The following is a 27,442-nucleotide window of genomic DNA, read 5'->3' on the forward strand; positions in this document are numbered from 1 at the left end:
ATGTCCTCTTCCCCTGGTCTTCCACCACAACAGGCTACGACCACACCTTTACCACTCCACTTGCAGCAAAATAAACAACAAAACCACAACCATTTACAACAGTCCCAGCAACACCAAAACAACCGTCTACAGAAACAGAAACAACAGCATCAGAAACTCCAACAACACCACCGCCCTCCGTTCCCAACCGTGTCGCCATCAAAATCTCCTCGAAATAACGGTGGGGGCGATTCGGAGGCAGAGACTGTCGTCTTGCAATCAATCGAGGTGGCCCCCAACACGCGAAAAAATGACGATGAAATCAGTGAATATGAACGCGGTCGTCGGAGACGGGGCTCAGAAGTACGTCCTCCAGTTGATCAAGAACGACCTCGACGAACAAGACCATTACGGACGGGTACCGCCAAACGCCGTCTCAAAGAAGAGGACCGTGATGAAGAATACTCTTCCGACTTGAGTTCCGCCCCATCACGTTCTTCCCGTCCCAATTCACCTTCGCATCCCATGCGTCGTCGTGCCAAACACAGCACAGGCCATCAGAAGCCGAAGGTGCATGGTGGTTCTTCTGCGTCCGAAGGAGATAACTCGGATCGGGAAGATACTCGTCAGAGCCGACTGAGATCGAGGAAAAGAAGAAGAAGTCTGATGGATTCATCACCCCCCAATCATCGTATTAAATCATCTCCCCCAATTTCTCCCCAGCCTCTCGGCAGCCCCATAAAGAGTACACGAAGCAGAGAGAAGGCTCACGCAGGGCAGAGGACGCTGAAGCATAGAAAGTTGCCTGCGCCCCTACTTACCAACCGTGGCGATATATCGTCCTCTTCATCGCGAGACAATTCACCCTCCTCAGTTCCCCGATTACGAAGACCCCAATCCGTCCGAACTCCTGGCTCACCAATGAGCACTTCCCACAAACCAAAACGAGATACAGCCGGCCGGACACACCTCCACAGAGCCTGCCAACGGGGGGATGTTGCGGAGGTTGAGGCTATCTTGAATGCAGGTAAAGAATTCTTGAATGCAGAAGATAATGCGGGGTACCAGCCCCTACACGAGGCGTGTTTACATGGTCACTTGGAGGTGGCTAAAATTCTCATCGAAAATGGTGCACAAATCGATCAGCCATCCAAAATTGAACAGGATACGCCACTACTGGATGCGGTGGACAATGGACATACCGATGTTGTTAGATACCTTCTTGAGTTGGGTGCAAATCCACGAAAAAGGAACAAGCAAGGCCAGACAGCCATGGACGCCAATGAATCCAACCGTGAAACAGAGGAGGTTTTTGAAGAAATCGAAGGGTTGCTCAAGACTGCAATTAGCGAGTTGCGGAAACAACGCCCCTCTGACGATGAAACCGCACGGGCTAGCGTCGCTGCCGACAGCCATTCCTCTCGTGATCCTTCAGTAGCCAGTCCCGTACACCAATCCCCACCAGCACCAAGTATTCCCTCCGGAGCCCGCCGACGGAATGCTCGGACCGAACAGAGCAGGAAAGATCTGCTCTGGTTAGATCCCGGGAAAAACGGGCTGCAGAAATTAAGGGAAAAAGCCCGTGAGGGGGATCAACAGATGGTACACGCATTACTGGAGCGGGGAACTAAGCCGGATACCGAGTCTTTAATTGGGGCTATTAAAGGCGGTCACGCAGATACAGTTAGTCTACTCTTGGCGTATGGTGACACAATAGTGGACCCCGAGCCTGGGTCGTCCCAGGGCCATCGAAAGACGAGGGACAATTCAATGCCGGCGGCGGAGGAAACACCCATGCTCGCAGCTATCGGTCGAGGTAACCTGACTGTTTTGGGCTATCTGTTGGCAAATGGGGTGAACCCGAGAAGACTGGACCATAAGGGGAAATCATACATGGATATTGCACGGGAACGGGAAGGGGATCTCTGGCAAGATGAGGTTGAAATGTTGCAAAAGGCTTATGACAAGGCGGGTGGTGGTAAAATAGAGAAGATTACTCGCCGCGGACACTCACCAGAAAATTACAGGAGTACATCACCTAAGCCCAAAAAGCTTAATGACACCAAAGGTACGTCATCTGGATCGCGGAGACCAAACTCGACCCTCGCATCGGCAAATACCCCCCGACGATCCGCATCTACGGGCCCATCTAGATGGTCATCTACTTCTGCAAACCCGACAAAATATGAAGACACGACCGCTGTTTCGGATCAGGAGGAAGTATCTGCCGAGCCTTTGGGACCACCCAAAAACCGTTCCAAAAAGGGGAAACGCAGCGAATCGGACTCACTTGCCCCCCCAGTTGCGAAGAAAAAACGACGTCTGATTTCTGGGAAGGATTTGGCCAACGAGGAATCATTGGCCCGTTCATCACAGGAGCCAACAAGATCAGTTCCCCCAGAAAGTGATCTTGATTCAAAGGAGAAACCTTCCGCCAAAAATTCTACTAAAAAGCACAGGGCAAATTCTGCAATGGAAGAAACCATCCGGGTAGAACAAAAGCCTATTATTCCGAGAAAATTAAGGATGGGATCGGAAGATACTCGAATCTCAGATTCCGCTACTGAGCGAGCTACACATAAAGCCAGAAATGACGATTCAAATCTTCTGAGGCCGGATAATATCCCCTCTCCCAAAGATAAAAAGCCTACACTGGGCGGCAAGCGGGATAGGACACGCTCGCCCACAGCTCACTCTGACTCTGGCCGAAAACTAGAAAAGGAGGAGCCCAGGAAACAGCGAAAACTTGTCGACAAGCAAGAGAAATATGACAGCGACAGCACGCTTAAACAGGTTACTGTGAAGGAGGAGGGCAAATCTCGGAAGCCCCCCCCAACAAGACGCGATTCCCCCGATGGCAGACGGCAATCTGTATCGACCACTGAAGCTTCGGAAAAGGAAGATCAGCGTCAGCGTATCTTACGGGAACGGGAAGATACAGAGCGTGATCGGCGTGAACGTGAAAAGAGGCAACGAGCGAGAGGTGAGAAAGAGGATGTGAAGCGCCGCGCGGAGTCAAAAGAACTGAGGCGCCAGGAAGAGTCGAAAGAACAGAGGCGCCAGGAGGCTCTTAGAAAGGAGCTTGAGTCAATCCTCGAAAAGGCACGCGAGGAGTCGAAACGGGCCAGCGTGGATCAAGTCATTGACCGCGAGCTAGAAGTCCGCCGACAACGAGAGGAAAAGGATAGACGGGAGAGGGAGCTCCGAGAGAGGGAGGAAAGGGAGCAGGAGGAAAGGGAGGCCAGGGAGGCCAGGGAGAAGGAAATACGAGAGAGGGAGGAGGCTGCTGCACGAGAAATCCGGCGGCGGCAAGCTGCCGAGCGGGAAGCAAAAGAGCGGGAAGCAAAAGAGCGCGAAGCAAAAGAGCGTGAGGAGCGTGAGGAGCGTGAGGCAAGAGAGAGTGAGGCTAGAGAACGCGAGGCCAGAGAACGCGAGGCCAGAGAACGCGAGATCAAAGAGCGTGAAGCCGAGAGGAAACGCCGCGAAGAGGAACTAAGGCAAGCAGAGGAAACCCGCAAACGTGAAGAGGCTATACGCCGCGCGGAGCAGGAAGTACTACAGAAGAAGCTTGCCGAAGAACAACGCCGAAAAGAGGAAGCCGAAAAACAGCGTCTAGAAGCGGCTGAAAATCAGCGTCGTGCAGCAGAGGCTGAGCGGAAGCTTGCTGAAGAGGAGGCTCGTAAGCGCCAAGAATTTGAGCGAGCTGAGAAAGAGGCCTTAGCTCGACGAGAGGCCGAGCTACTACAGCAGCAGCTTGCGGCAGAGCGTAAACGAATTGAGGACGAAGAGCAGCGTGAGCTTGCACGGAAAAGGGCCCTGCCTTTCGCACTTAGAGAGATAGAGGAGAAAAGCAATACACCTGTTGAGAGCTCAAGGTTTATGCCTTTATACTCCGCGGTGCTTCCTCCTCAATCAACTGCAAACTCAACTTCAATCAAACCGGGTATGAATGGTTGTGGGCCACAAAAGCCGCAGCAGTACATCTTGAATGTGCAAGCAGCTTTAGTGCTTGGAAGTACTGACCTTCAGTTTTCGAGTTGTACGTTGCACTCCTCTTCTTGTAGCTTTTGCATTGCGCTAACAAATCAATCACTAGACCCTGACATTCATAGACGTGAAGTTGATGACCAGCATCGGTCGAGAATGTGGTCAGTCCTTTCGGTCATGCTCTGTGAGAGTGTACATCTCAGCGGTCACCGTTCGATTGAAGAATTGGAGAAATCACGTAGGGAGGAGAGGGAAAAATTCTTGAAGATGTCTCCTGTCTTTTGGATGAAGGTATGTAAACTTTCCAAGAATTAGGACGATCATGCTAATTTTCTATGGAATAGGTTGACGACCTCCGCACCATCATTCAGGAAGACCACAAATACGCCAACCTCGCAAGTCAAATAATCCGCACCGTCGACGTAGATTTAAGCTGTTCTGTCCTTGCAACCCCCATGAAGGTCAATGGGGACGGGCCAACTACTCCCACTTCTGCACCTACCATTACGAAGGAGGAAATGGCCCAGAGATTGCAGCGATTATTTGGCACACCATTGACATCGTCTTCGCTCCAATACAACAACCAATCTCATGTTTCTTCCTCGCCTTCACCTCTTTCTTCCCAACTCACAGTATCTATGCCGCCACCCACTCCTCTTAACGCGACAAATGCTGCTTCTACTACTTCTAATTGAAACATAAAACTGGGCGGGTGTTTTTGGCGCTTTTTCTTGTTTAGTTTTTATCGCTTGGCTTTTTTTCCCATCTTTTTTTTTGTTTGAGGGTCTGGTTCTATTTGGTTTGCGGTTGGTCGGTTGGGTTGCCATCCTTCTCATACTTATCATGTCTGTTTGGATCGCGGGGATGGGGGATGGGGTGATATGTTTCTTTTTTTTGAGCAAATGTTACGTATGTGTACATGATACCGTGGATTTCCTTTTTTTGTTGACTATTTATTGGTCGTTGTTCCCCCTCGAAGAAGGGTTTTTATCAAAGGGTTTTCAATTGCTTTATGTACTGTGGGTTTCTTTTTTCCCCTAAGCCAATTTTTCTTGGTATCTCGTCATCATGGGTGGGTTCGTGTTTGTTTTTATTCTTCTATTTTTTTTTTTTTTTTTTTTTTTTTGGCGGCTACGTTACTCTTTAAATGTAGGGGAGACAACCACTACAACTGCAACTACTACTACTACTACTACTACTACTACTACTACTACTACTACTACTACTGCAACTACTACTACTACTACTACTACTATTACTACTACTACTACTACTACTACTACTACTACTACTACTACTACTACTACTACTTATACTTACTACTATTACTACTATTACTACCACAACAACACTACTACTACAACCACTACTACTACAACCACTACTACTACAACCACTACAACTACTACATACTTATTATACTCCTTTATTTTTGAAAAGCTAGTGTTGGCTTATTTTTTTTCCTCTTGGGAGCATTTTTGGCATCATCATCATCGTTATCGTCATCGTCATTGTCATCATCGTCTTGTTCATCATTTTTGCTGGAGCGGGCTTTTCATTTTTATTTTTTATTTGTCTGGTGGCCGGGACTGGACTGGGCGGTAAACTATCTATCTATACCTCAATTGCTTTATGAGTTTTTTTTTGCGCTTGGTATTTTTTGCTGTTGGTTGATTGTTTTATTGCGTCTTGCTTGGTTCTTTTTATGCATGCATAGTTACGATAGCGCGGGATCCAGGAGAGGGGAGTTGGAGGTTTTATGACACGTTATGAGGGTGTGCTATGATTGTGTTGCGGGCATATATTATATATATATACATATACCTTTTTGGAATTGAATATAGGAGGGAGAGAGGAGACAGGGGATGGGGGATGGGGGATGGGAGATGGGACGGGGGAGGGGCTGATGTGTACTCTATCTACTCTACTCAAAAATAAATATTTCTGTGGGATGTGATTCGTGTGGTTTATGGAGTTTGATTAGATGTAATGAACTGGACAGGACTGTCCGTGACCTGGCAGCAGCTGCTGCTGAATTGTGTGCTTGGCCAATAGACAGACGGGTATGGGGTTTGGTTGGATGTGATGGACCGGACAGGACTGTCGTGTTTTGTGTTCTTGACCTCGACCAATGGACAGACGAGGATATGGTTGACCTAAGCTCAACTGACCCGGAGTTGAGTTGATGCAGGCCAATGAAGTTGATTGTATCCAACCAACTGAGTTCATTTAATCCGATAGATCTAACCTTGGTCCGACTGAATTTGCAATTGCCTGGTTGGTTTAAAACCGAGCTTGTCGCCGCCCAACTAAAACATATCTGTCCAACCAAACATCAAGTATCTGTCCAACTGAACGTATCTGTCCAACTAAGTATAGATATCTGTCCGGCTGATCTGGTCCGTCCAACTGAGCCTATCCGTCCGACTAAGTCAGTTAATAAACCGAGCCCGCTGCCGTCCAAATAAGCTTATCTGCCAGACTGATTCAATCTATTTACATATGACCCAAACTGAGCTGGTCTTACCTGTTCAACTGAGCCAGCGAAAGTGTTGCTGTTTGGGTCCGACTGAGCTGGTTGGGACTGGGATGAGTTTAACTGTTTGGCTGAGCTTTCTCTGCTAGACTGAGCTTTTATGTTCGACTTAGTTTGACTTTCTGGCTGAGTTTTCTACTTGACTGAGTTGACCCCATCTGACTGATCTGCCTGTCGTTTAATTAAGTCGATTTAGAAACTCATCTGGCCTCGTCTAACAGAGCTTATCTGTCCGATTCAGCTTGAGCTTATCCCTTCGTACGTTTTCACGACATGTGGCGATTGGTGGCTCACAATACAAATTGTAGAAGCTAACTGCAAATGTCAGCTGGCGGTGCAAGATGGACCCACTTGTCACGCAAATTTTCTCTAAAAGGTAGTGGAGTATACTCTTTTTCGTTAAAATTTTGTCTATCACGACGCCGTCGTGGGCCTAACATGTTGTGATTACCGGGAACAGACGAAGGGATCTGGTCGACTAAGTTTAAGGTCTACGCGACTAAGCTTATCCATCCAACTAAGTCGACATTCATACTAGACTAAGTTCACCTCATCAAGGTGTCAGTTTACAATCTTGACGCCACCCAACTGAGTTCAGACTGGACTGAGTTGACTTTGTCCGACTGAGCCAACATGAAAAACGGACTGAGCTTGTACTCTTCCCGACTGAGTTGACTTCGTCCGACTAAGCTAACTCTGTATAACTGAGTCCTGGATATGCGCAGACTGAGTTGACCTGAGCGGACATGCAAACCAGACTGAGCTTGTATACCCGACCTCACGAGATCAACTGGGCTGACCTCGCTCGACTGACCTTACCACGCTCCTATAGACCGGCTCACGGTCCAAGAACCCCAGATATAATAAAGCGCCATATACGTAATATACAGTACCCTAGCTGTGACCGTTGGTTTCTAGTTTCCACAGCTCTAGCCACTGATCCCTAACCCCAGCATCAATCACCTCCCTGCGAGGAATGATATTGTAGATTACACTTTAATACTCTAGCTATATAGCTCGCCGGTCAAGATTTGGGGAGTAGGGGCTTGAAATGTTTCAGATATAGTATGGTATGGCATGGGTGGCTTGCTCGGTAGAGTAGCTAGCTGGGAGGATCGGCGGGTGAGGCGGGGAAGTCCTGACTTTGGGAAGATGTTGCATGTTTCGGTGGGCTTTGTGTGTGTCTGGTTGGGTGGCCGCGGAGAGGGAAGGGAAGAAGGGAAGGAAGGGAGGGAAGAGCGAGTGATGTTTTGTGAGTCCCGTTGTAACCGAGTAAACAAGAAAGGTGGGGAGGCTCAAGGGTACATACAGTACCTGTAGCTAGCTAGAACATAAGGAATCCCGGCTAGCCTCCCACCAAAGCACGCCTTATCCACACGATGTTGTAATTGTGATGTATCAACTGTACTACCAAAAATACAACTGACGGGTGGCTGAGACCTACAAAATTAGCTCTCGTCCCGTTGTGCATCGAGCGGGATAATTAACAGCTGTCAAAGTGAATGATATCCATGGTGGAGATTTGAGGGGGAATGAGGAGAGGAAGCGAAAGTGTCGGACGCACGCACGGCCTTATCGCGGGTGTGTTATCGCGGGATGACTGGGGTGGTGGGGTGGTGGTGTAGTCATGGTTGATCACTCGATGGGTTGATAAGGAGGTATCGAAAAAGTTCATCTAAAGTATAGGATAATCTTCGTCCAAATATTAATACTTTTTGGGACTATTACGTTAAGGTGGGGTGATGACTTTTGATTTATTGTACAATATGAGGTACCCGTTGATGTGTCTTCTCTTTTTGACGGGTCTCCTCCGCGCTGGTCTCAAATGAACAGATAGACCGTTTTGACCAAGCACTCGTGGGAGATGAATCTTCATGGCTTGCTAAAGGGTCTATTGAGCAGTCCGGGACAGCCGGAATTAAACAGCTGGCTCGTAAAACCCTCCCGGTGCACGCATGAAGAATCACACTAACGAACCTCCGGGGCGGCCTAGGAAATCGATCTCTCCAACACTGAGACTCTACTCACGCATGGCTATAGTTCGTAGTCTGCCTACCCCGCTCTACGTCGTTGATAAACCACTGACAGTGAAGCTAGAATTCTCGAAGCTCCCGTTAATTGCAGTGTTCATAGGCAGAACCCTCTTGAGAACCGATGGGAGTGAGGCAACTGCAAGAACCCTACCTCTCCAAGTACCACCATAGAGATGTGAGTTTGACAGACACATGCAGGCTATCTGCACTGGTTCTGTGGGGGGTCTCTATACATGCGCACTTACAATATTGCTTCGGAGGGGATATGTAGTTCGTACGTGGGCATAGCCCAAGATTACAGCTTCCTCTAGGAAACCCTATATCTCGTGTGTATGCCCCGGGGTTATATGAGCGAGGGGAGAGCTGGCTAACAAAAGGTTTCGTTTTTTTTTTTAAAAGAAAAAGGTTGAACATGCTACCCGATAGCTTCCGAACCACCTTCTCACTCTGCTCTCTTTCAAGCGATCCAAGCAGGCCCACTGACAGCGCCTATTTATTAACAAACAGGATAAACAGTGCACCGCCTGGCGTCCGGACTTCTCTCCTTGGTACAGTGCTGCCAGAAAACAAACGCATTGGTGCTGGCTAGCGAAACATTTTTAGGGCAAAGAATCTTTCTGCACAAAAGACGTTCTCGATATAAAGATAAGGCTGGGACGGGACATCAAAGCTCCGATGAAATCTCGTTAGATTGCCCCCTTGAATAGACTCTGGTCTGCAGGTGGTCGAAGTATACACGAATTATCGTGGGCTGTATGATGGGGGCATTCTTTCGTCCAGCTCTCCGCCTCTGGGCTATTTCGTACTTTCTAGAGGTCAAAGGGAGTCTTACCTCGCCATGAAATCGGGGGTGAGAGGACTACACGTATTTCCCAGCGACGAATCACCTCTAAAGTCTAGCAAGTTAGGAGGCTCACAAGTCTGCCTACCCATGGATCTCTGATACTAGGCGAGTGAAGCTATCATCTCGGCTCTGTTACAGCGATTATTTTCAATTTGGGCAATTGGTTGGATGCGATCGAGGCTAGGTGTTTACACGGACAAACGTTGATAAAAGCAAAGGTCACTAGTCCGCACCGTCTAATATGCATGATGTGCCTTGGGGAAAAGACTGTGCAAGCATTCTTAGTAGTAGGTAGGGAGAGTTAAGGGGCTAAGTGGATAGAGAGGATGTTTCCGTCGAGTGTGTAGGACACTAACAGTTGAAATGGCTGACATTCATGGATTATCACTCGACAATAATTACTACTGATAAAGTTAGCTAGATTACATAATATAAAGGAAATGATAAAAGACGATACGCAGTAGTCTCTTGAGCTTTAGCCTTCATAATTGTATTTTGTGGCCTTTTTCCAAGACCTCATGTTAGCTATAGCATCATACCTCGGTTTTTCTAGTCCTTTTGAAACAAAATTTAGAATGGAAGCTAGTATTAGTAAATAGTCTCTATAGAGAACAATTTACAGTTAAACACAGAAATCTAGAAGCTTCTAACTTGACTAAAACGTCACAGATACCCATAGATACACCATTCAAACTTCTGGTTGGAGCTCCATATACTGAGTCCACGGTTTAAAGTTCTAAGACGAGAAAGAGCAGAGGCGGAATTTCTTAATACAGCATGATATCACCCCGGAAGAATAGGAAATAATGGAGAAAATTGAGAAAACAAAACTAAAACATACTCCCACTCGTGATATATGAAATCTCTAGCGTGGTAAAAGAGACCCAACGAAAGACCGACAACAGGCTTTGAAATCAAAAAAATACAAGCCCATAAAAAGGAAATAAAAAACAAAAAAACAACTATGCACTAGGAAACACACCTCCTTATTATGGATATAATAAGTTTAGTCCGAGTCTGATGCCGGGCCGTCGTTATCGTCATCATCTACAACATCGTTCCCGACAGTCATAGCGTATTCTGCCCTCTGTAGGATGGCCCTGAGCTTTGTGTCTCGGGGATCCACAATGTCTATTGGTCGTTGCTTTTGTTTGTTTCGTATCCTGTTTATCCAACCATTGTCAGCCTCAAGTCCGAAACGGAAACCAATTCCCCCCCGCCTCCCCCCAAGTGAGGTTAAAAATAGTTAAATGCGGCACAGAATGCAGGGGTAAGGTATGACAGGCAACGAACCTGGGATCGGCACCAGCATCAATCAACATCTCCACAACCTCCACGCCGTGCTCCTTTTCCTTGTTCGCATACTGCACCGCCTTGTGGAGTGGGGTCTCTTGTTCCATGCGGTTTATGGGGTCTACCTCGAGGCCCTCTTGGTCGAGAAGATGGTCTAGTACTTCCACTGGAGAGAAAAAGCTATTAGAACCTATCAAATGAGGGGTAAAGGAGGGGAAGGGGAAGGGGAAGGAGGAAGGGTCATAGTAACTAACAGGATCCGTGCTGCGCAGCCATGTGCAGGGCGGTATTTCCAACCCCATCGGTAGAGTGATTGAGGAAATCAGCATCCACTTTTTTATTTCCGAGGACTTCCTCAAGAAGGTCCACGTTGTTCCGGCGGGCAGCTTCGAGGAGAAGTTCTTTCGGCGATGCACCCTGGATGGTTGTTTAATCCTTATTATTAGTGACGAAATTCAGGAACCGAAACCTAGGGACCAAAAGGCCAGGGAACCCCCCCTCTTCACAACAACGGCTTTGTGGGAGGGAGGGGAAGCCACATACCTCGTCCTCGTGTACAGTAGTAGTTCCAGCCATGACCGCAAGAATTCCGAGTGTTTTGATGTAGGCTGGGAGTAAAATGGAGCTCGTGAAAGTGTTTGATGCAAAACCGGAGGAGAGCGGAACAGAAAAGGAGGAGAGCTTGCTTTGGCCGCGTTACTCTAGGTAAACAGGAGTGAACTGTGGACAAGCGCGGCGCGTATCACGCTAGTGGTGGGGCAGTGAGGCGGGGTTAGGGTTTGATAAAGCTTGGCAAGTAATGGATCCTGGGAGCTTTTTTTTCTTTCCCAACTCTGACTGACGGAAGCTGTTAAGATACTCGAGCTGTACAACATTAGTGTCGCGATGCTGCTATTCTGCCCTCAATGTTCCAACTCGCTTACGGTAACTAAATTACCCCTATCTTGTGTTCCAGAACCAATATGTTCACTCGCTCTGGGTATCGAATCAGACTTATAATTTCTAACAGTCACAATAGGTTTCGCGATCCCCAGAAACCGGTACCAATCGTCTCGAGTGTCGCACTTGCCCATACCAATTCATCCTCACGCGAAAATACTATGAGCGCAAGCCCATGAAGCGGAAGGAAGTCGACGATGTTATGGGCGGAGAGGGCGCTTGGGATAACGTTGACCAGACAGAAGGTATGACTGCTAGTCCCTCCGTCACCCAATCCGCCGCCGCGCCGACAGGCCGAAAACCTCGAGTTGTAGGGAGTTATGAAACATTAGATTTACTGACGTGTTTGCTTTCTTTCACCCACCGCAGCGCAATGCCCGAGCGAGGACTGTACAGGGACGAAGGCATACTTCTACATGGTGCAAATTAGAAGCGCTGATGAGCCGATGACGGCGTTCTTCAAGGTGGGGGTTATTGTCGTCCAATTCTACCAGATGTGCGCTGACGTTTATGATGTAATATTAGTGCGTTACATGCGGTCACAAATGGAAGGAGAACTGAGTGTCAACGATTTAGAACACGGCGAGGAAGGGTTCCTAATGGTTATTACTATGGTGTCTCGGCGTAATGATTTTCCGGACAAAAGTTTTTTCTAATCGATATAAGTATAAACAAACAATATACACTTTAGCGTTTTCCTTCTTGCGAACCTTCCCTTATTTGGACCGAGTTATCGATTGTGATGCTGAATTTGTGGAGACACCCAGGTATTGAAGGCGGAGAAGAGAGAATCAAGTAAAATTAATACCAGCCTATAAGAAATCAAGAAATCACAAGACCAGCTTGGGTACCAGCACAGCTCAGCTCACAAAGCTCAGCTCAGACCTAGCAGAGTCCCCTCTAACCCCTCTAACCTCTAAACCCCATCGCTACAAATCGAACAAACCAATTATTCCGGGTCAGGTGGTTTCATTTGTTTGGAAGAGCTGATGATATTCACAAAACCCTCTTTGCCCATGACTCTTAATACGCACCATGATACCCACAAGGAAAAAAAGAAAAAAGAAAAAAAAAATCGCCGAGTACCCAGAAGAGAGAGCAAATATAACCCCCGCAACACAAACCCACCGAATCCCTAGAACCTTGTAACTACTTTTATTTTCTTGACAGTCCCTTCTATTCCTGCCTATGCCCTCAGCAGAAGAGACCTAAAAAAAAATCCAAACGTGCGAAAAAAAAGAATGAGAAAATTTGTTTGCGGATTTTCGTAAACTGGGAACTTTTGGAATCGATTCGCGTCGTATTTAAGGGAGTACACATATGCGACACGTCTAGTACCCGAGGGCCGCCAATTCCTCCTTGTTGGTGGCGGTGTTCTTCTGTGCCTCGCCCAGCCTCTTGGCGAGAGCCAACTTCCTGGCGTAATAAGCCTTGGACTTGACCTTTCTCTTCTCCTCGAGCCTGTGTGCATCCAATAATCAGTCCTATATTCCCAAAATACCCATTTTCCACATCCCTCCTCCAGAATCGTAGATTTCGAGTTCACTGACCTCTTGACAACATCATCGTATTTCCAGCCAACCTCCGTGCTCAGTCTTCCGACTGTGCAGTACTTCCTTCCGGGCTTCAACCTCAAGATCCTCAGGGCTTGGGGAACGACGAGGCGCTTCTTGGTGTCGTATGGGGGAGGGATACCCTCGAAAACCTTAAGGCGCTCGAGAGCGGCCTGTCCACGGGCGGTCTTGTGCGAGATCATACCACGGACGGTCTTGTAGAAGATGCGGGAAGGAGCGCGGAAGTGGAAGGGACCGCGAGTAGGGTTGAACCTGTTACCCTTCCTGAGGTATGCGTGGTACTTAACTATACGGGTAGAAGATTAAGATATTAGTTGAGCCGTTCATCTTGAAACTATCATTTACCCTTTGCCGGAAAAATGCATAAAAGGAGAAGCAGGCAACGTACGCTTGTTCCTAAAGAACTCGCCTGAGATGTTGAGGTCCTCGCATCTCACAACAACGATCTTTTGGCCTTCAAGAAGCTGCTTGGCCACAATACTGGCCAGACGACCAAGGAGATGTCCCTTGCCATCGATAACGACCTATGCGCAAATTCCCACCCATTAGCGCAACTGCTACACCGTAGTCCCCTGGCTACCCTGCCATATAATCCCGGCTCTCTCTATCATCTCCACCACCCAAGCGGTAAAAATTCGAAGAAGCTGATAGCTCCGGAATGGGTAGTTTAGACTCACCACGGGCTCGAATTGGGACATTCTTGCTAGTGTGTGGTTTGGCGAGTAACGAGAGGTATTGACGTCGGAGGGGGAGGGTTATCCGGAACGGGTTTGTCGTCGTCGGAGTGCTGTTGTTGATGTTGATTGTCGTCTGTGGGAAAGATTCCGTGAGTGAGGTTGACGATGGGTGACTGTGAGTGGGCGCGCCGCTGTGTGCGCGACTGCAAAGCCACACATAAAGACAGTCGCAAGGGGTAGGGTAAGCCCTTATCGGGGTGTTGAGCCACAACAACGACCACAACAACACTTTATCGCAACCAACGTCACTTATCGTTGCAATAATTAACATGGGATAGCACTCTTAATTGTGAACGTGCTAGACCTTTTGGAATAGTGCGGTGGCTCAGCTCTCTCGTGAGAACATGACTAGACTAGGAAGCATTGCGCAGAGTATACGACATTTACTCTGGGGAGGTAGTAGTTGTACATGTTACTGTTCTCAGTAATCATAAGTATGAAAGTCAAAAGAATCAAATAATTGCTATTGAAATGAATCCCAGTGTTTATAATACGATTATTATGGGTACTATGTTCAGATCTATAAAGCCACAGAATACTTAAGCACGTACCTCAATTTTTGAGTTTACAAGCTACATATAATGCGGGAAAGGATAAATGCAGTTATTGGTATCTGTCCACTTCACCAGAAGACCTCGCTGAGTTTCTTTCCGATCTCTTCGAAACTCCTTCATGGCGGTGTTACCATCTCCGAATCTCTGGATCCAACTGTTCCTTTCCAGGTTCTCTGAATCATTAATTATGCCGTCCTATTTTTCTAGCTTCCAGGACTTGAGATATAATAACGGGCCCCTTGCCCCGAAATTTAGAGCCATACTCTCCTCTTCCTCTGAGTGTTTTGCTCTATTCCTAGCTGCCTATCTCAGAGCTATGCCGCTTAGCTGGCGTATTATGTAAACCCCATCGTCTCCAGTAAATCTTTGACCCAAGTCTATCTAACCATAGAAACATGCAGCCTGTTGTCCGGTACCAGGATCCTCGGCTGAACGATTTCACATATTTATTAGAGCGTGTTGCCGGTGGCTGAGCTGCTCTCGAGAAAAATGGTGGGGTATCGTCAAACATCCGACACACATGTGCGGAAAGCATTTGAGTCTGTCTGCCCTTAGTTTTAGAGGATGGTTACCCGGTAAGGCCGGCACGGCGAGCAGAAACAAACAGCTCTCTTTTTGAAGTGCGTGGGGTTCGTCAATTATAACCGAAAGAAACCCTGTAATGAAAGCGCGTTCCCGAGAGGAGAGGATGGGAGCAAATTTGCTCTGCTAGGGATCGAGAATCTCGCAAGCACATACCTTCAGGAGGCAGATCGTCATTGTACCTGGAGGGACAAGCAAATATTTCTTTTATCCTGCAAAGAAGAATGTACAGCCCTTCAGGGTAGGTACAATTCGCGAGCTGCCCCTGCAAACCGAACCCTGATAGTGTGGGGTCGTGGTAATGATACATAATCCGATAGGATCAAAACGTCACTCAAGCGGCCCCTCCCGTGGTTTAGATGCATCCCCATTCCCCCCCACACACCGGAAAGAAGAAATAAATAAAACTCATCCCAAAACTCACGATGGGATCTTCAAGAACACCACCAGATTCCGCTCTGGTATCATCACTACCAAAGACAACTTACTACATACCAAACTTCATTAGCCCTTCTGAAGAGTCACAGCTGCTCTCACAAGTACGTACACCTTGTCCATCTTCCCTGGCACTGTAGACGCTGCACCCCGCATTGCACTAACCCAAAATTTTAGATCGCCTCCGCCCCAAAGCCAAAATGGACAATTCTCACCCATCGTCGTCTCCAAACCTGGCCCAGCGCTCTGTCAAAATCAAATATTCTTCTTGCCGAGCCGCTTCCTTCCTGGCTTGAATTGCCAATAATTCCCCGCATGCAGGAATTAGGTATTTGGGACAATTCCCCTCATAAGCAGCCAAACCATGTCCTGGTGAATGAGTACAAGCCCGGAGAAGGAATCATGGCCCATGAAGACGGTCCAGCCTATCATCCAATGGTGGCAACTGTGAGCCTGGGAGCGCCGATTGTTTTAGAAGTGTTTGAGAAGAGCGAAGATGGGCTGGGTGAAGCAAAATTTAGAATTTTGCAGGAGCCAAGAAGGTACGATGAACCCTAGTCTCGCAGCCATCCCCTACGAGCAGCTCGGTGAACCTCTCGGGGATAACTTTGGTAATCTAATTGTTCTTGCCACAGTCTTTTGGTTACTACGGATGACATGTATACAACTCATCTGCATGGAATCGCGCAACAAACAGTAGACGAGAATATTGGTCCTGAGACTGTGGCCAATTGGGATCTTCTAGGAGAAAAGGACCTCTTTGCTGATGGTCGATATGACCGGCAGATCAGGACAAGCTTGACATATAGAGATGTCCTCAAAGTTGCCAAATTTAATCTTGGAAATTCGCTTTTCAAGCGTTAATGCGTCTTACACCATCTAATAAGAAGCATATAGATATAGATACCAAGTATTCAATGTGCATTTTAAAGTTTATGCTTGGCCAGTTTGGGGAAGTCTTTTTCCTCTCTTCTGTTTCTGTTATACCCTTCCTTCTATAATGTTTGTTTCAGTCAGTTAGTCGGGTATTGGTACCAACTCTGTTTGTTTGTTTGAGTCAGTTGAGCGACATTGGAAACTCTACTTTTGAAACATAGGAAGTTTATAGGCTTCCTATGATCTTTATGTTGCAATTAGCAAAGTGAGAGCTATATATGCTGTTCACGTCATATCGCTACTCCGGCTGAGGGCCGGAAAACGCTGGTATATGGATAATATAATCAATTGAACAAAGCTGTAGAATAGCCTCTACCTTGACACTCCTAGTTTACAGTACCGTGGGGATATGGAGTACCTCAAGTATCACCGCTACTAACGAAGGCGATAAATACTCAGTATCTAGTATGTGAAGGACTACAAGTTCAGTCCAGCATATAACCAGCCTCTCGATCACGTCAAATTAATAAGTTAAATCTGCCGTATCCTTCACCGTGACCGTAGAGGTCTGGACTAATACAAGAAACCCGGTGCCAGCTTCGTTTCCTTCTGGTACCCTGAAGAGTTCTAACGATATAGAGGCGTATGGATGAGAAATGGAAGGCCTGGGGCGCTCGATAAAGCAGCTCTGGTGATAGGAGTCACGAGATCTATTAAACGTTCTAGTGTCACGTCACCCGCTCCACCCTATAAGTAAGTAGCTAGAACATCATAAAACCGATAGGCAGTACTGAATATTCACAAGGCCACGTTTTGCAAGGCCTTTTTATTTGGAATGCAGAATAGAATGTATGTTTACGATTCATTAAGGCTTGAGTAAAACTATGTTGATGGCGGTAGATCTGGAGAGTAATAGTCCTGTAACTTGGTGTGAAGGAGGAGAGGGGGTATCCCAGCCGCCAGGAGTGGATGGAAAATGAAGTTTTCTATCAATTTTACTTTGCTCGAGTAATTTCGATCATTGACAATGAGTAGGCACTCCCATGTGCATGGATGGTCCTTGTAGGCATATGCGGTCCCCCCAAATGTCAACCCATAAACTCAGAAAATATTACTACTTGCATTAAGGACCAGAAACTACAGTCATTGACCAAGAGGTTTCCGTCTTTTTATATATTCATGGTTTCCAATAAAAAAAAATAAGATATCGTCTACAGGTGGCCTAGATTCAAGCCATGAAACATAGGATATGACCTAAAACAACCACGGGATCATATTATACCGGTCTTCACCATCATCCACACATCAGTAAAAGATCCCTAGACACGGCAATGCTAGAAAGGTTGGAGGTAAAAACTCACGCTCCACCGAATGTCTTCCAAACTTCTGTATATACCACTCCCTCGTCGACAAACTCGAGCACCCCAGATTTACCACCACAAACACCAACCCCGCGAGCACTGTTCCATTCACCGGCATTCCCACTCCTCGGGGCGCCGACAGGAGTGAGAGCGCGAGATAGATAAGGCACTCGGCGGCATAGTGCGGGCAGAGCAGCGAATCGAAGAAGGGTCCCGTGGGGAGGGTGTACTTCTTGAGGGTGGCGAGATAGACGTGGGTGTCGTGCTGGATTCCAGAGCCGAGGAGGAAGAGGATTATCCCGAAAAGGGACTTTAAAGATGGTGGTCCGACGAGGTTGTAGAAATTCATGGGCGTGAAGTTGAATTGGTTGATCGCCGCTATAGAGGGTTGTAAACGCCAGTCAGCGCGCATATACTATACTACCGGTAAGGGAAAGGAAGACTAACCTGTCCCTTCAATCCAGATCGCGATGCTCATGGTTAGATAGAACCATATCCCAATCGCATAATGCCCCACCCACATCTTTGATGCCCCCGGCTTCTGGATATACAGACACTCATATATCCTCCTCGACGCCTGAATCATGAAGCACAACCACGTGAGCACCACCTGGTGTATCGTCTGCCCCACCACCGCCTTCCTCCCGCTCTCACTGACTGTTGCTGCCACCGGCGGCGTGATGTAGCTGCTCAGTAGCTGGTATACACTCCCGTGCGTGACGATCTGCCACGCCCAGAAAAGGTTGCAGGCGAAACAGACGTAGTAGAAGTGCGTGAACCAGCTGTGAGGCGTCTTGGCCTCGGCCGCGGCGTCGAGAAACCGCGAGACGGGGGTGTCGGAGGGCGGGGGCCGCTTTTCTTTGTAGCCTTCGGGGATGGGTTCGGCGGAGACGCCGTAGGCAATGAAGCGCCGGCTGAGGGCGGGGGTGTATTTTGCGAGGATTGTCTATATATGCGTGTTAATTGTAGGTTTTTGGTCTTTGGCTTTAGCAGTGGTAGCTGGGCTTCTTACGGCAGCGGAATTGAAGAGGAAGGCATAACGGATGACGGTTATGGGGTCCATCCTGGTTTGGCTCTGCTCCTGCTTTGCGCCGGTATCGGTAGCTAGCTGTAGTAGTGGAGAGAGGAATTGGCGTTGGGCGACGAGCTGTGTTTCTGGAAACAGTCGGTTTTTATATAGCTGGCCAAGGTAGTGGTGAATGTGCTACGTAGTACGGTTGCATCACGACTTGGAGATTCCTCGGTATTTTGTCAGCCTGCAGGGATTGCCCCTGCGTGCATGCGGAAACATCTGAGCTGCCTGGTGTGACAGCGCCTTATGGGGAAACGATAATTTGCTTGGGATCGATTATAGGCGAGGAGCGCAAACAATTGTGTAGAATCGTCAGATGGCCGTAGCTGTAGAATTGGTGGTTCGCCTGCCTGCTTATGAGAATATTACAAAGACCAACCAATTGCAATGGCAGTTAGTCTTTTGTGGTATTTAATGGACTAGACGATTGTCAGCTACGTAACGTACAAGACCTGCTGTGCCATATTTACCGCCGAATAAGTGGAATTGATACTCGCGATACCAGATGCATGCAGGCCATAGCAGAATATTTACACGCGCCGGCCGGTGAGGGCAATCCATTTTATATTTGGTTATTAAATACTTTGAGGGCAAGTATCTACGTAAATAATAGTGGGCTGTATCATATCCATGCAAATAAAGTAAATTTCTCGAAGATAGTAGACTTGATTGGTTGACAAGAGGGGTAGTGCAGTCTCTCTTGCCCGATATACAGCTAGCTAGTTGGTGTGTTCCTGTCCTCTTCTTAGAGTCCCGTTGTCTACGATTGATATGTAGTTGGTTACCTGTCCTTGAGCTAGCCTACAGATAAGCTCCCAATTTGAGAATGATTACGGTACTGCTCAAACTCTCCTGCTCAAACTCTCCTGCTCAAACTCTCCTGCTCAAACTCTCCTGCTCAAACTCTCCTGACGAATTGAATTGCGGTCTAGTTATTCTAGAGAACGTTTGTCACACCGACTGAAAAGGGCACTGGCTAGCAATTGAATTTAAATATATACAAGGAGGAATTTCGAAGATCAGGTACGTACCAGCCAGCGGTCAGCTAGAATACGGAGCGGCGTTGGGACAAATTGAGACTAGGCCGCTACCATAACGCAGAAGCCGGGGACAAAGACCTCGCAATTGAAACACACCAAAATATACCCTTTCACAACTACAAGCCTATACATGACACCGACGTTGACATTGATATTCCATCCTTCTGAGTGACGTGCTACACAATACGCAGAACAGTGTATGCAGGCAGGAGTAGCTCTAGCTAGTGCCAAGAGTAATTAAGCTTTTTTGGCGCAAACTTTAGCTGTCATGTTGTGGCTTAGGCCAATCAAGCTTTTTTTTTTTTTTTTTTTTTTTTTTTTTTTTTTACTTTAAAAAAATTCTCGAAGTGTCTGGCAGGCACACGAAACTTCTTCTTCTGCCTCCCTTCGACTCTTGAGTACAGCACACAAAAAGGTATAGGACCTGAATCCGCTACGAGTTTCTTGATCTCTAGCTGCGATGCTACAGTTGGTTGGATTCGAAGTCACCTATTGCCTTTTTCGTAACTCTTGACTTTGGGTGTGAAGAAATTTTCGCACCCAGTTTGTATCGCAACCTCAACAGAAAAAAGCATCGTCAATAATTACTCTATTGTATTGTCTCATTCCCGACTGCGCGTGGAGAGCTGAAAATACGTAGTAGTCTCGCAAAGAATCCTATGACCAAATTTGAACAAAGCAGAATTCAAGATTGGTAATAACTACCAAAAGATGAAATGTTTGGAGCTGAAAACTTGCAGTGGCACGCCAATGACGACATATGTCCCGCTAGTCCAGACGTGGGGCAGACAGGAACAAGAAAAAAACGGTTCCAGGCTTAAAAAGCAATTACAACTTGTGCCTATTAACCTAATTTAGCTTTCGGGGAGATAGGAGGATTTTTGCAACCAGCTTCAGAAGTTGAGTTCGCATGACAACACATCTTCGGGCCTTAAGACTGGAGTGCCAGGAAAGAGATGGTATGACTGAGTAGGTACTAACTAACTAGTCGCAGCCGTTTTATGTCCCGTAAGGAGATTTTATGTCTCGTAAGGAGATATCGCTGAAACGAGGATTCTGCCTCTTTCTTTCTTTGAGGATTTTTGGAGAGAGCCTCGAATTATGTAAACCATGATTTTTGCTCAGATGCTTTCCTTACAATGTGGAGTATCATTTAGCCCAGGTCGACGGTTTCATCTATTGACCATGGGCTTGCATTAATAGCACTATCTATGGAGAGCGCCCACTATACCGAGAACAGGGTAAATTTAGTACAACACATCTTCGGTCATTAAAACTGGAGTGCCAGGAGAGAGACGGTATGGCTGTGTACTGACTAACTAGTCGCAGCTGTTTTATGTCTTGTAAGGGGATATCACTGAAACATGGATTCTGCCTTTTTGCTTTCTTTGGGGGTTTTGGAGGGGGCCTCGCCATTATACAAGTTAGAATTTGGTTCCAGATGCTGGATGCCCTTGGGGAATATCATTTAGCCCCATCTAGGTCGACGCTTTTACCTATTAGCCATGGCCAAAGGCTTGCATTAATAGTACTATCTATGGAGAGCACTCATGATGGCAACAAAGGACTTCCAAGAAAGGGTAAATTTAGTAAGTGTTGTAATTCTGCTCATTGAGGCAGGATAAAGGACGTACTTCGCAGTGTCCCACCTTCGTTTTTCGAGAAAGGTGATTTCGGTAGTATGGACCCCTGGTGCGGGTGATATGTCATGACTTGGCTGGCCCGATTTCTCTTCTGGCGCGCACAAGTATAAAACATGTATCAAGGAGATACCGAAGGCAGTTACAGCACAAATCCCAGACAGAAAAATTCTTCTCTTGCTCTGTCTAATGTCAGTGTTCGTTCCCCGCTAGCCCGAAAATCCGACTCCAGCTGAGATTGATATACTAAGGTGACCACTACAAAGCCACGAAATGCAGGAATACGTTGGTTGATGGAACTGCTTGGCATGGAATTAGAATCGTACGTTAATTAAGCCGGATCAAAGTTCCTAAGTACTGATATGCCTTGTGGTTGCAACTGGGAAAAAAGTCCTTCTCTGGTGGTCGTGGATAAACATTTGTTTGGACTTTGTTTAAAGACATGAACTACCGTGCTGACTGCATACCTATGTGCATATCACTGAGAAAAAAGTAAAAAAGCAAAGTCGATATGCAGCCTATGAGGTACCTGCATTATGAAAGCAGGCTCTGTTTCAGATGCACTGAGCTCAGTCTATGGTAATGAAGATTGTTACCGTATCGATGGTTGGACGTCGGGTTGTTTCAACCAGGGCTAGAATGTTTCCGATGCCCCAAACTCTCCAGTTAATAGTTTATCCGAACTTTTTCGTTGCGTTTTGTTTGGCGAGTGTAATAATAGATAACAATAGAGACCTCGCTCCATTGTATTTGTTGATATTTGAGGGCCGGACCCCCAGCACCCTCGAGCTCTGTCTGCAATGATCAACGCGACGTAAACGTGTACCTCTCCACCATAGGGTTCCCTCTCTGATCCGAGGTCATCGTCCTCCAATGGCGGCTGAAAATAATAGAGGCTGTGCAAAAAAATAAAAAATTTCCCCACCCTGTCGATGCTGTCTTAGGCTAGTTTTGAATCGCGATATGCGCCTATGCGTCGATCTTGAGCAAAAACAGAACATGAACCTTCCATGATGCAGCGACTTTTCACTCTCGAAGACCGGTTCCTTACATTATTGTACTTGCACAATGCTGTGCTTCACGTACATACAATGGAAGGTCGCTAGCTAGCTAGCTAGATATCAATCCCATTGTGAAACTGCCAGCGTAGCGGTGACAAAGACGTAGTGGGCGCATAATGGTAGGTGTCGGCAGATTCAGCAGCTTCATCCCCTCCCTCTCTATTATCGCCACAATAGCATTAATCTAATGCAGTGCAGCTAGATGTTCGGCTCCAGTAGGCGTTTTTTTCATCTTTTTTTTTTTTCATGTTGTCCCTTTATTGCGCCATAATTTATGGTTCGAAGCTAGAACTTGAACTCACCCTCTCATGGGAGGGCATTAGTTGCAGTGTCTGGTTTGAAGCAGTGCTGCTGCTGCTGCTGCTGCTATTGTTGTGATTTTGCATGTACCGGTGTCCGTCAGTACAACATTCCAAATCGATTGTCAAACAGTTGGCGTGCACGTGCACCACTACGCGTTTTTATGCTACAAGCTGTGTAGCTGTATTTACCTGTGCTTATGAAGAGAAACAGACGTACTGTCATTCACGGGGTATTGGCGGATACTGGGTGTTGACGGATTGCAGGCAAAACTTGGCTTGGCTGTCTCTTTTTTGGCTTGTCCGTCAACACCCAGTGTCCGTCAATACCCCGTGAATGACAGTACCTGTCAAATAATTATTTACTGCGCACACTGGAACTACCTGACTAAAGAGGTAACCTTGGTACTGTCGTTCACGGGGTATTGGCGGATACTGGGTATTGGCGGATACTGGGTATTGGCGAATTGTAGGTAAAAGTTGGCTTGGCTGTCTCTTTTTTGCCCTGTCCGCCATCACCCAGTATCCGCCAATACCCCGTGACGTTCTGACGTTTCTCGGTACTGCACGTTTGTAAGACACTGAAGTGTACTCTTGGCGCACCCAGAAACCATGATTCGAGAAATTTGTGACGAGAGCCTCAAAAAGCATAAAATAGAATCCACCGTCGGGGGAAATCTTTTTCCACTGCAGCTGCAGGGGTGCTGATGGACATCAGTAGACTTGGAAAAAGAAAAACGGTAGGGATGAGTCTGCCTGGATCGGTCCAGACGACGGTGTAACAGAACAGCCGTGAATAAACTTTTGTTGTATTTGCAGCTTCGATATCGATGTTGTACGTAGACAGACGGCGTACAGCAAGCCTGTCGGAATCCGCGCTGTGTGCGCGTAGAGGCTGTGGTATAGCTATAGTTCCGATCCTGTGCGTGTTTTCAGAACTCTTGTGTTTCATATTCCACAGTGTTGTAGAGAAGTTCTCGTACCTGTATGTGTCCAGCTTAGTAGCTGCCTGTATCACTTGCTAGCCAAGGCTTCGTAGCCACGGTGCTTAGGATGACGCAAGACCAGATATTTTATTATATAACAATTCCTGATATTATATTTTCTTCTTATTTTCAGATCCACTGTCATTCATCACCAGATGCACGAACAACAGTACCACGAGAAGGGACCGGAGGAGCATCCGAAGAGCCTCAGCGACTGACCATACGATAAAGGAGGGCTGTGTAGAGAGATGGAGTGAGGGGGAGCAAATCGGGGAATTTGGAACAAGGGGGTTGGAACTATCCTGTAAGAACATCAGACGAAAAGATGCACATTAGTGCTCCATTTGGAACCGTTGCAATGTACAAGGCAGGACTAACGTTTTGAATAAGGGCCTCCATTCGGGCACAAAGGCTCAGCCTCGCAGATCGGTACCAGCATTTGGGCAGATACTGGCCCAATCTTATTCTTTTCGTAGTACCACCCAGGCACCTGGTACCAGGTAATAGACTCGAGGGAGGCTCTATGAGGCTTCTGGAAGAATGCTACGATTGGGCCTGTAGCTTTGGTAGGCTGTTTATACTGTACAATTCATACGTACTGTACGCACCTGAATACGAATTACTACGCACAAAGGCTTTTACTGGCCCCCACAAAAGCAGGCACCTGGACCTTGTCGTCATCTGTGGTTTGGAGACGCTCCAGGGCATAATTCAGGGCACAATTCATGATATATCTGCGCGTCGAATGCGCCGAATGATAAACCATGATCGATACAAATAAAACGGTCGGGCCCGGCAACCAACCAGCGTAAACTCCGAACCCTAAACCGTTATTCGGGCGTTTCGGCTAAGTTGAAGAAGATAATCCATTCGGGATGAGGGAAAAATCCTGATTAATGTGCATGGCATATTCTCGATGGCTTACATATCTATTTAGGCACGAATGGGTGTTGTTCCATAGGCTCCAGGTGGCCTTTGCAGCAGTCACGATGTTTAAAGCACATCCCTTCGTCTGTTCCCGCGATTCACAACTTTTTGCCGAAGAAACGGCGTGGTGATAGACACAATTTTAACGATAGGTGGTATACACCACTACTTTTTAGGCCAATTTTGCGTGACAAGTGGGTCAGTTTTGCACCGCCGACTGATGCTTCCAGCTAGTCTGTGGATTTTGCGCGGTGAGCCACGAATTGCCACAAGTCCTGAATACAGACGAAGGGATAAGCAACCGTATGCTGAGTACTGTTTTGGGAGTGATTTTGTGCGCACAGAACTCTCTTCGGAAGAGGAATATTGAGTCATGACATCAGTGGTGCCCATTGCTCTCTACCTACGAGTAGTGTATCTGGGGACTTTACTATTTTTTTCATTGCCCCCAGGTCGCTCTTCTAAATATGACTGCATGGTGAAACATCCAGATATTTTCTTGGACATTGGACAATTGATCCAAAGCAGCATCTTCCGCTTCGATGTTCCGACCGCGTACGGTGTGTGCCCAGGATGCGCCTGGCGTCTTCTTCGCTTAGTCCCTCGAGTCGTCGACCTAGGCAGTTCTTTGGCTGGCCAACACAACCCACGTCAGGGTGCGTCTAGCCCAAAGATCGTGTGTCTGCACGTTGCACAGGGTGGTCTGAATCGTGTTCAGGGCCCACACCACCATACCTTTTGGAGATAGAGTATCATCTCGGGATTCTAGGCCATTGGGGAAAAGTTGGATGCCAAACACCTCCGGCTGTGCTGAGGGCCTCGAAAAAAAAAGAAAAGAACACGAAGAGATTGGAGATTCATCAGAATCCAGTGGTCTACAAGCCCCCCGTTAGCAGCGTTGTGATGATTTTGTGCCTGAGGCTCTGGACGCCCTGCGTCGTTTGAGACTTCAACATTGACCGATAGACTTCTTCTTGTGAAGTGGGGAAAAGAAAGAAGTGGGGAAGTTAGAAGAGAGGGGGAATAGTGCAGAAACATGCGCAGAATGGAGGTTGGGTTGTTTGAAGGCCGTATCCATTGGATCGTCAATTATCAATCGTGCATGATTTGTTAGTTAACCCCGACCGCGACCGCTTTCGGCCCATCCAACACCGTTGGTCCGCGCGCCCCCGCCGGATATGCGACTCTCGAATCGTATTACATATCCGATTCAAGCTTATTCTCATAGAGGGACCTGGAAGAAGAAGAATCCATAAATGCCATATACCCTCCCCCGAGTTCCATTCTCAACTTCACATCCCCACACTCATCATCAGCCATCCGCCAGATCAATTGCAAACAATTCAAACTACAAACAATTATAATTCCCCAGCAAACACTCAACCACCCAATAAAAATGTCTATCTTCGGATTATTTATTCTCGCATGCACCCCGGATAAGCACCTTGAACGCAAAGCATTCAAGAAGACTGAGGCCAGGATGAAGTTACAAGAGGAGGCTCTCGAGAAATCCAGACATCTCTACTACAGAGTTGGAGGATTCCGATGATTGAAGCAATGTTTATTGTAACTGTAACACTTTTTTGACAGTCCAAGTAAAAGCTTGGCCCATGGATGGTGGAAAACACTCATTTATTCGGATCCGTATCGGTTGTTAAATTACTCAACAACCACCATACCTATATATCCCTCCATAATTCACAACAACCCTCCCCCCCGCCCCAAACAACAAACAATCCTCCACCACACTGCACCGAACTACATTATCCATTTGTCAGATTCGCAATATGCAAATATCAGGGACTTCTTCCTCAGACGTGCCAATCCGTCTTATCACCCACAACATCCGTTATGCCACCACCAGCCCATTCCGTGGTGAGGAAAAGTGGCCTGTTCGACTCCCATACGTGGTCAACTCGCTCAAGCTGCACACCCGCTACATTCCTGCCTCATTCATTTGCCTGCAAGAAGTCCTCCACTCGCAGCTCCTCGACATTCTCGGCTCCCTCAACGCCACCACTCCCGGTGAGTGGGCGTACATAGGGGTCGGCCGGGACGACGGTGCCGAGGCCGGCGAATACGCGCCCATCCTCTACCGTCCCAAGGTCTGGCGGCTCAATTTCTGGAAAACAATTTGGCTGTCTGAGACACCAACGGTGCCGTCAAAGAGCTGGGATGCAGCGAGTATCCGCATCCTGACCATTGGCGAGTTTACAAACCATGAGACGGGCACCTCGGTGATGGCCATGAACACCCATCTCGACGACCAGGGCTCGGTCTCGCGTACAAACGCAGCAAAAATGATTATTGCGCAAGTTCAGAAGGCGGCCTTCCCCACCTTCCTTGCGGGGGATTTCAACTCCGAGCCGAACGAGGAGGCTTACACGGTGCTGAATGCCGCGGGATCACCCGTGTCGGACTTGAGGGATTATGTGGATGGGCGGTCGAGATATGGGCACAAGAACACATTCACGGGGTTTGGGTACGAGGAGGATGTGGGACCGAAGAGGATCGATTTCCTCTTTTTGGGCGGGATGGGGAAAAAGATTGAGAGAGGAGGGGTGATGATGGGGGATGCGCCATGGACGGTGGAGGACTATGGCGTGCTGGAGAGTCGATTTGACGATGGCGTTTATGCCAGCGACCACAGAGCAGTGCTTGGGGATGTGCTGCTTCATTCTTGGTGA

At 47.4% G+C, this 27,442-nt stretch overlaps 9 protein-coding genes across 9 annotated transcripts; 6 read left to right on the plus strand and 3 right to left on the minus strand.

Moving 5' to 3' along the window:
* On the plus strand, positions 1-4,661 carry H6S33_003088 (uncharacterized protein; the record flags this gene model as incomplete). Its single annotated transcript, XM_044834440.1, has 3 exons — positions 1-4,018; positions 4,076-4,257; positions 4,311-4,661. 3 exons carry the CDS (start codon positions 1-3, stop codon positions 4,659-4,661), a joined length of 4,551 nt encoding a protein of 1,516 aa, XP_044692295.1.
* A 3,871-nt stretch (positions 4,662-8,532) lies between these two features.
* On the plus strand, positions 8,533-9,478 carry H6S33_003089 (uncharacterized protein; the record flags this gene model as incomplete). Its single annotated transcript, XM_044834441.1, has 7 exons — positions 8,533-8,548; positions 8,600-8,673; positions 8,734-8,751; positions 8,824-8,861; positions 8,935-9,083; positions 9,243-9,385; positions 9,440-9,478. 7 exons carry the CDS (start codon positions 8,533-8,535, stop codon positions 9,476-9,478), a joined length of 477 nt encoding a protein of 158 aa, XP_044692296.1.
* A 907-nt stretch (positions 9,479-10,385) lies between these two features.
* On the minus strand, positions 10,386-11,248 carry H6S33_003090 (uncharacterized protein; the record flags this gene model as incomplete). The annotated part of the gene is made up of 4 exons (XM_044834442.1): positions 10,386-10,542; positions 10,673-10,838; positions 10,927-11,089; positions 11,216-11,248. 4 exons carry the CDS (start codon positions 11,246-11,248, stop codon positions 10,386-10,388), a joined length of 519 nt encoding a protein of 172 aa, XP_044692297.1.
* Positions 11,249-11,557: 309 nt separating this feature from the next.
* H6S33_003091 (uncharacterized protein) lies at positions 11,558-12,172 on the plus strand (the record flags this gene model as incomplete). The annotated part of the gene is made up of 4 exons (XM_044834443.1): positions 11,558-11,596; positions 11,691-11,856; positions 11,981-12,075; positions 12,137-12,172. The coding sequence occupies 4 exons, from the start codon at positions 11,558-11,560 to the stop codon at positions 12,170-12,172; spliced, it is 336 nt and encodes a 111-aa protein (XP_044692298.1).
* Positions 12,173-12,942: 770 nt separating this feature from the next.
* H6S33_003092 (uncharacterized protein) lies at positions 12,943-13,883 on the minus strand (the record flags this gene model as incomplete). The annotated part of the gene is made up of 4 exons (XM_044834444.1): positions 12,943-13,072; positions 13,162-13,471; positions 13,574-13,709; positions 13,863-13,883. 4 exons carry the CDS (start codon positions 13,881-13,883, stop codon positions 12,943-12,945), a joined length of 597 nt encoding a protein of 198 aa, XP_044692299.1.
* Positions 13,884-15,483: 1,600 nt separating this feature from the next.
* Positions 15,484-16,357, plus strand: H6S33_003093 (uncharacterized protein; the record flags this gene model as incomplete). Its single annotated transcript, XM_044834445.1, has 3 exons — positions 15,484-15,597; positions 15,671-16,035; positions 16,129-16,357. 3 exons carry the CDS (start codon positions 15,484-15,486, stop codon positions 16,355-16,357), a joined length of 708 nt encoding a protein of 235 aa, XP_044692300.1.
* Positions 16,358-17,674: 1,317 nt separating this feature from the next.
* H6S33_003094 (uncharacterized protein) lies at positions 17,675-18,793 on the minus strand (the record flags this gene model as incomplete). The annotated part of the gene is made up of 3 exons (XM_044834447.1): positions 17,675-18,108; positions 18,178-18,676; positions 18,743-18,793. The coding sequence occupies 3 exons, from the start codon at positions 18,791-18,793 to the stop codon at positions 17,675-17,677; spliced, it is 984 nt and encodes a 327-aa protein (XP_044692301.1).
* A 7,358-nt stretch (positions 18,794-26,151) lies between these two features.
* H6S33_003095 (uncharacterized protein) lies at positions 26,152-26,304 on the plus strand (the record flags this gene model as incomplete). The annotated part of the gene is made up of 1 exon (XM_044834448.1): positions 26,152-26,304. The coding sequence occupies one exon, from the start codon at positions 26,152-26,154 to the stop codon at positions 26,302-26,304; it is 153 nt and encodes a 50-aa protein (XP_044692302.1).
* A 238-nt stretch (positions 26,305-26,542) lies between these two features.
* Positions 26,543-27,442, plus strand: H6S33_003096 (uncharacterized protein; the record flags this gene model as incomplete). Its single annotated transcript, XM_044834449.1, has 1 exon — positions 26,543-27,442. One exon carries the CDS (start codon positions 26,543-26,545, stop codon positions 27,440-27,442), a length of 900 nt encoding a protein of 299 aa, XP_044692303.1.

This window comes from Morchella sextelata (genome assembly GCF_020137385.1).
Source record: "Morchella sextelata strain SCLS chromosome Unknown scls_14, whole genome shotgun sequence".
NCBI classification, from domain to species: Eukaryota; Fungi; Ascomycota; class Pezizomycetes; order Pezizales; family Morchellaceae; genus Morchella; species Morchella sextelata.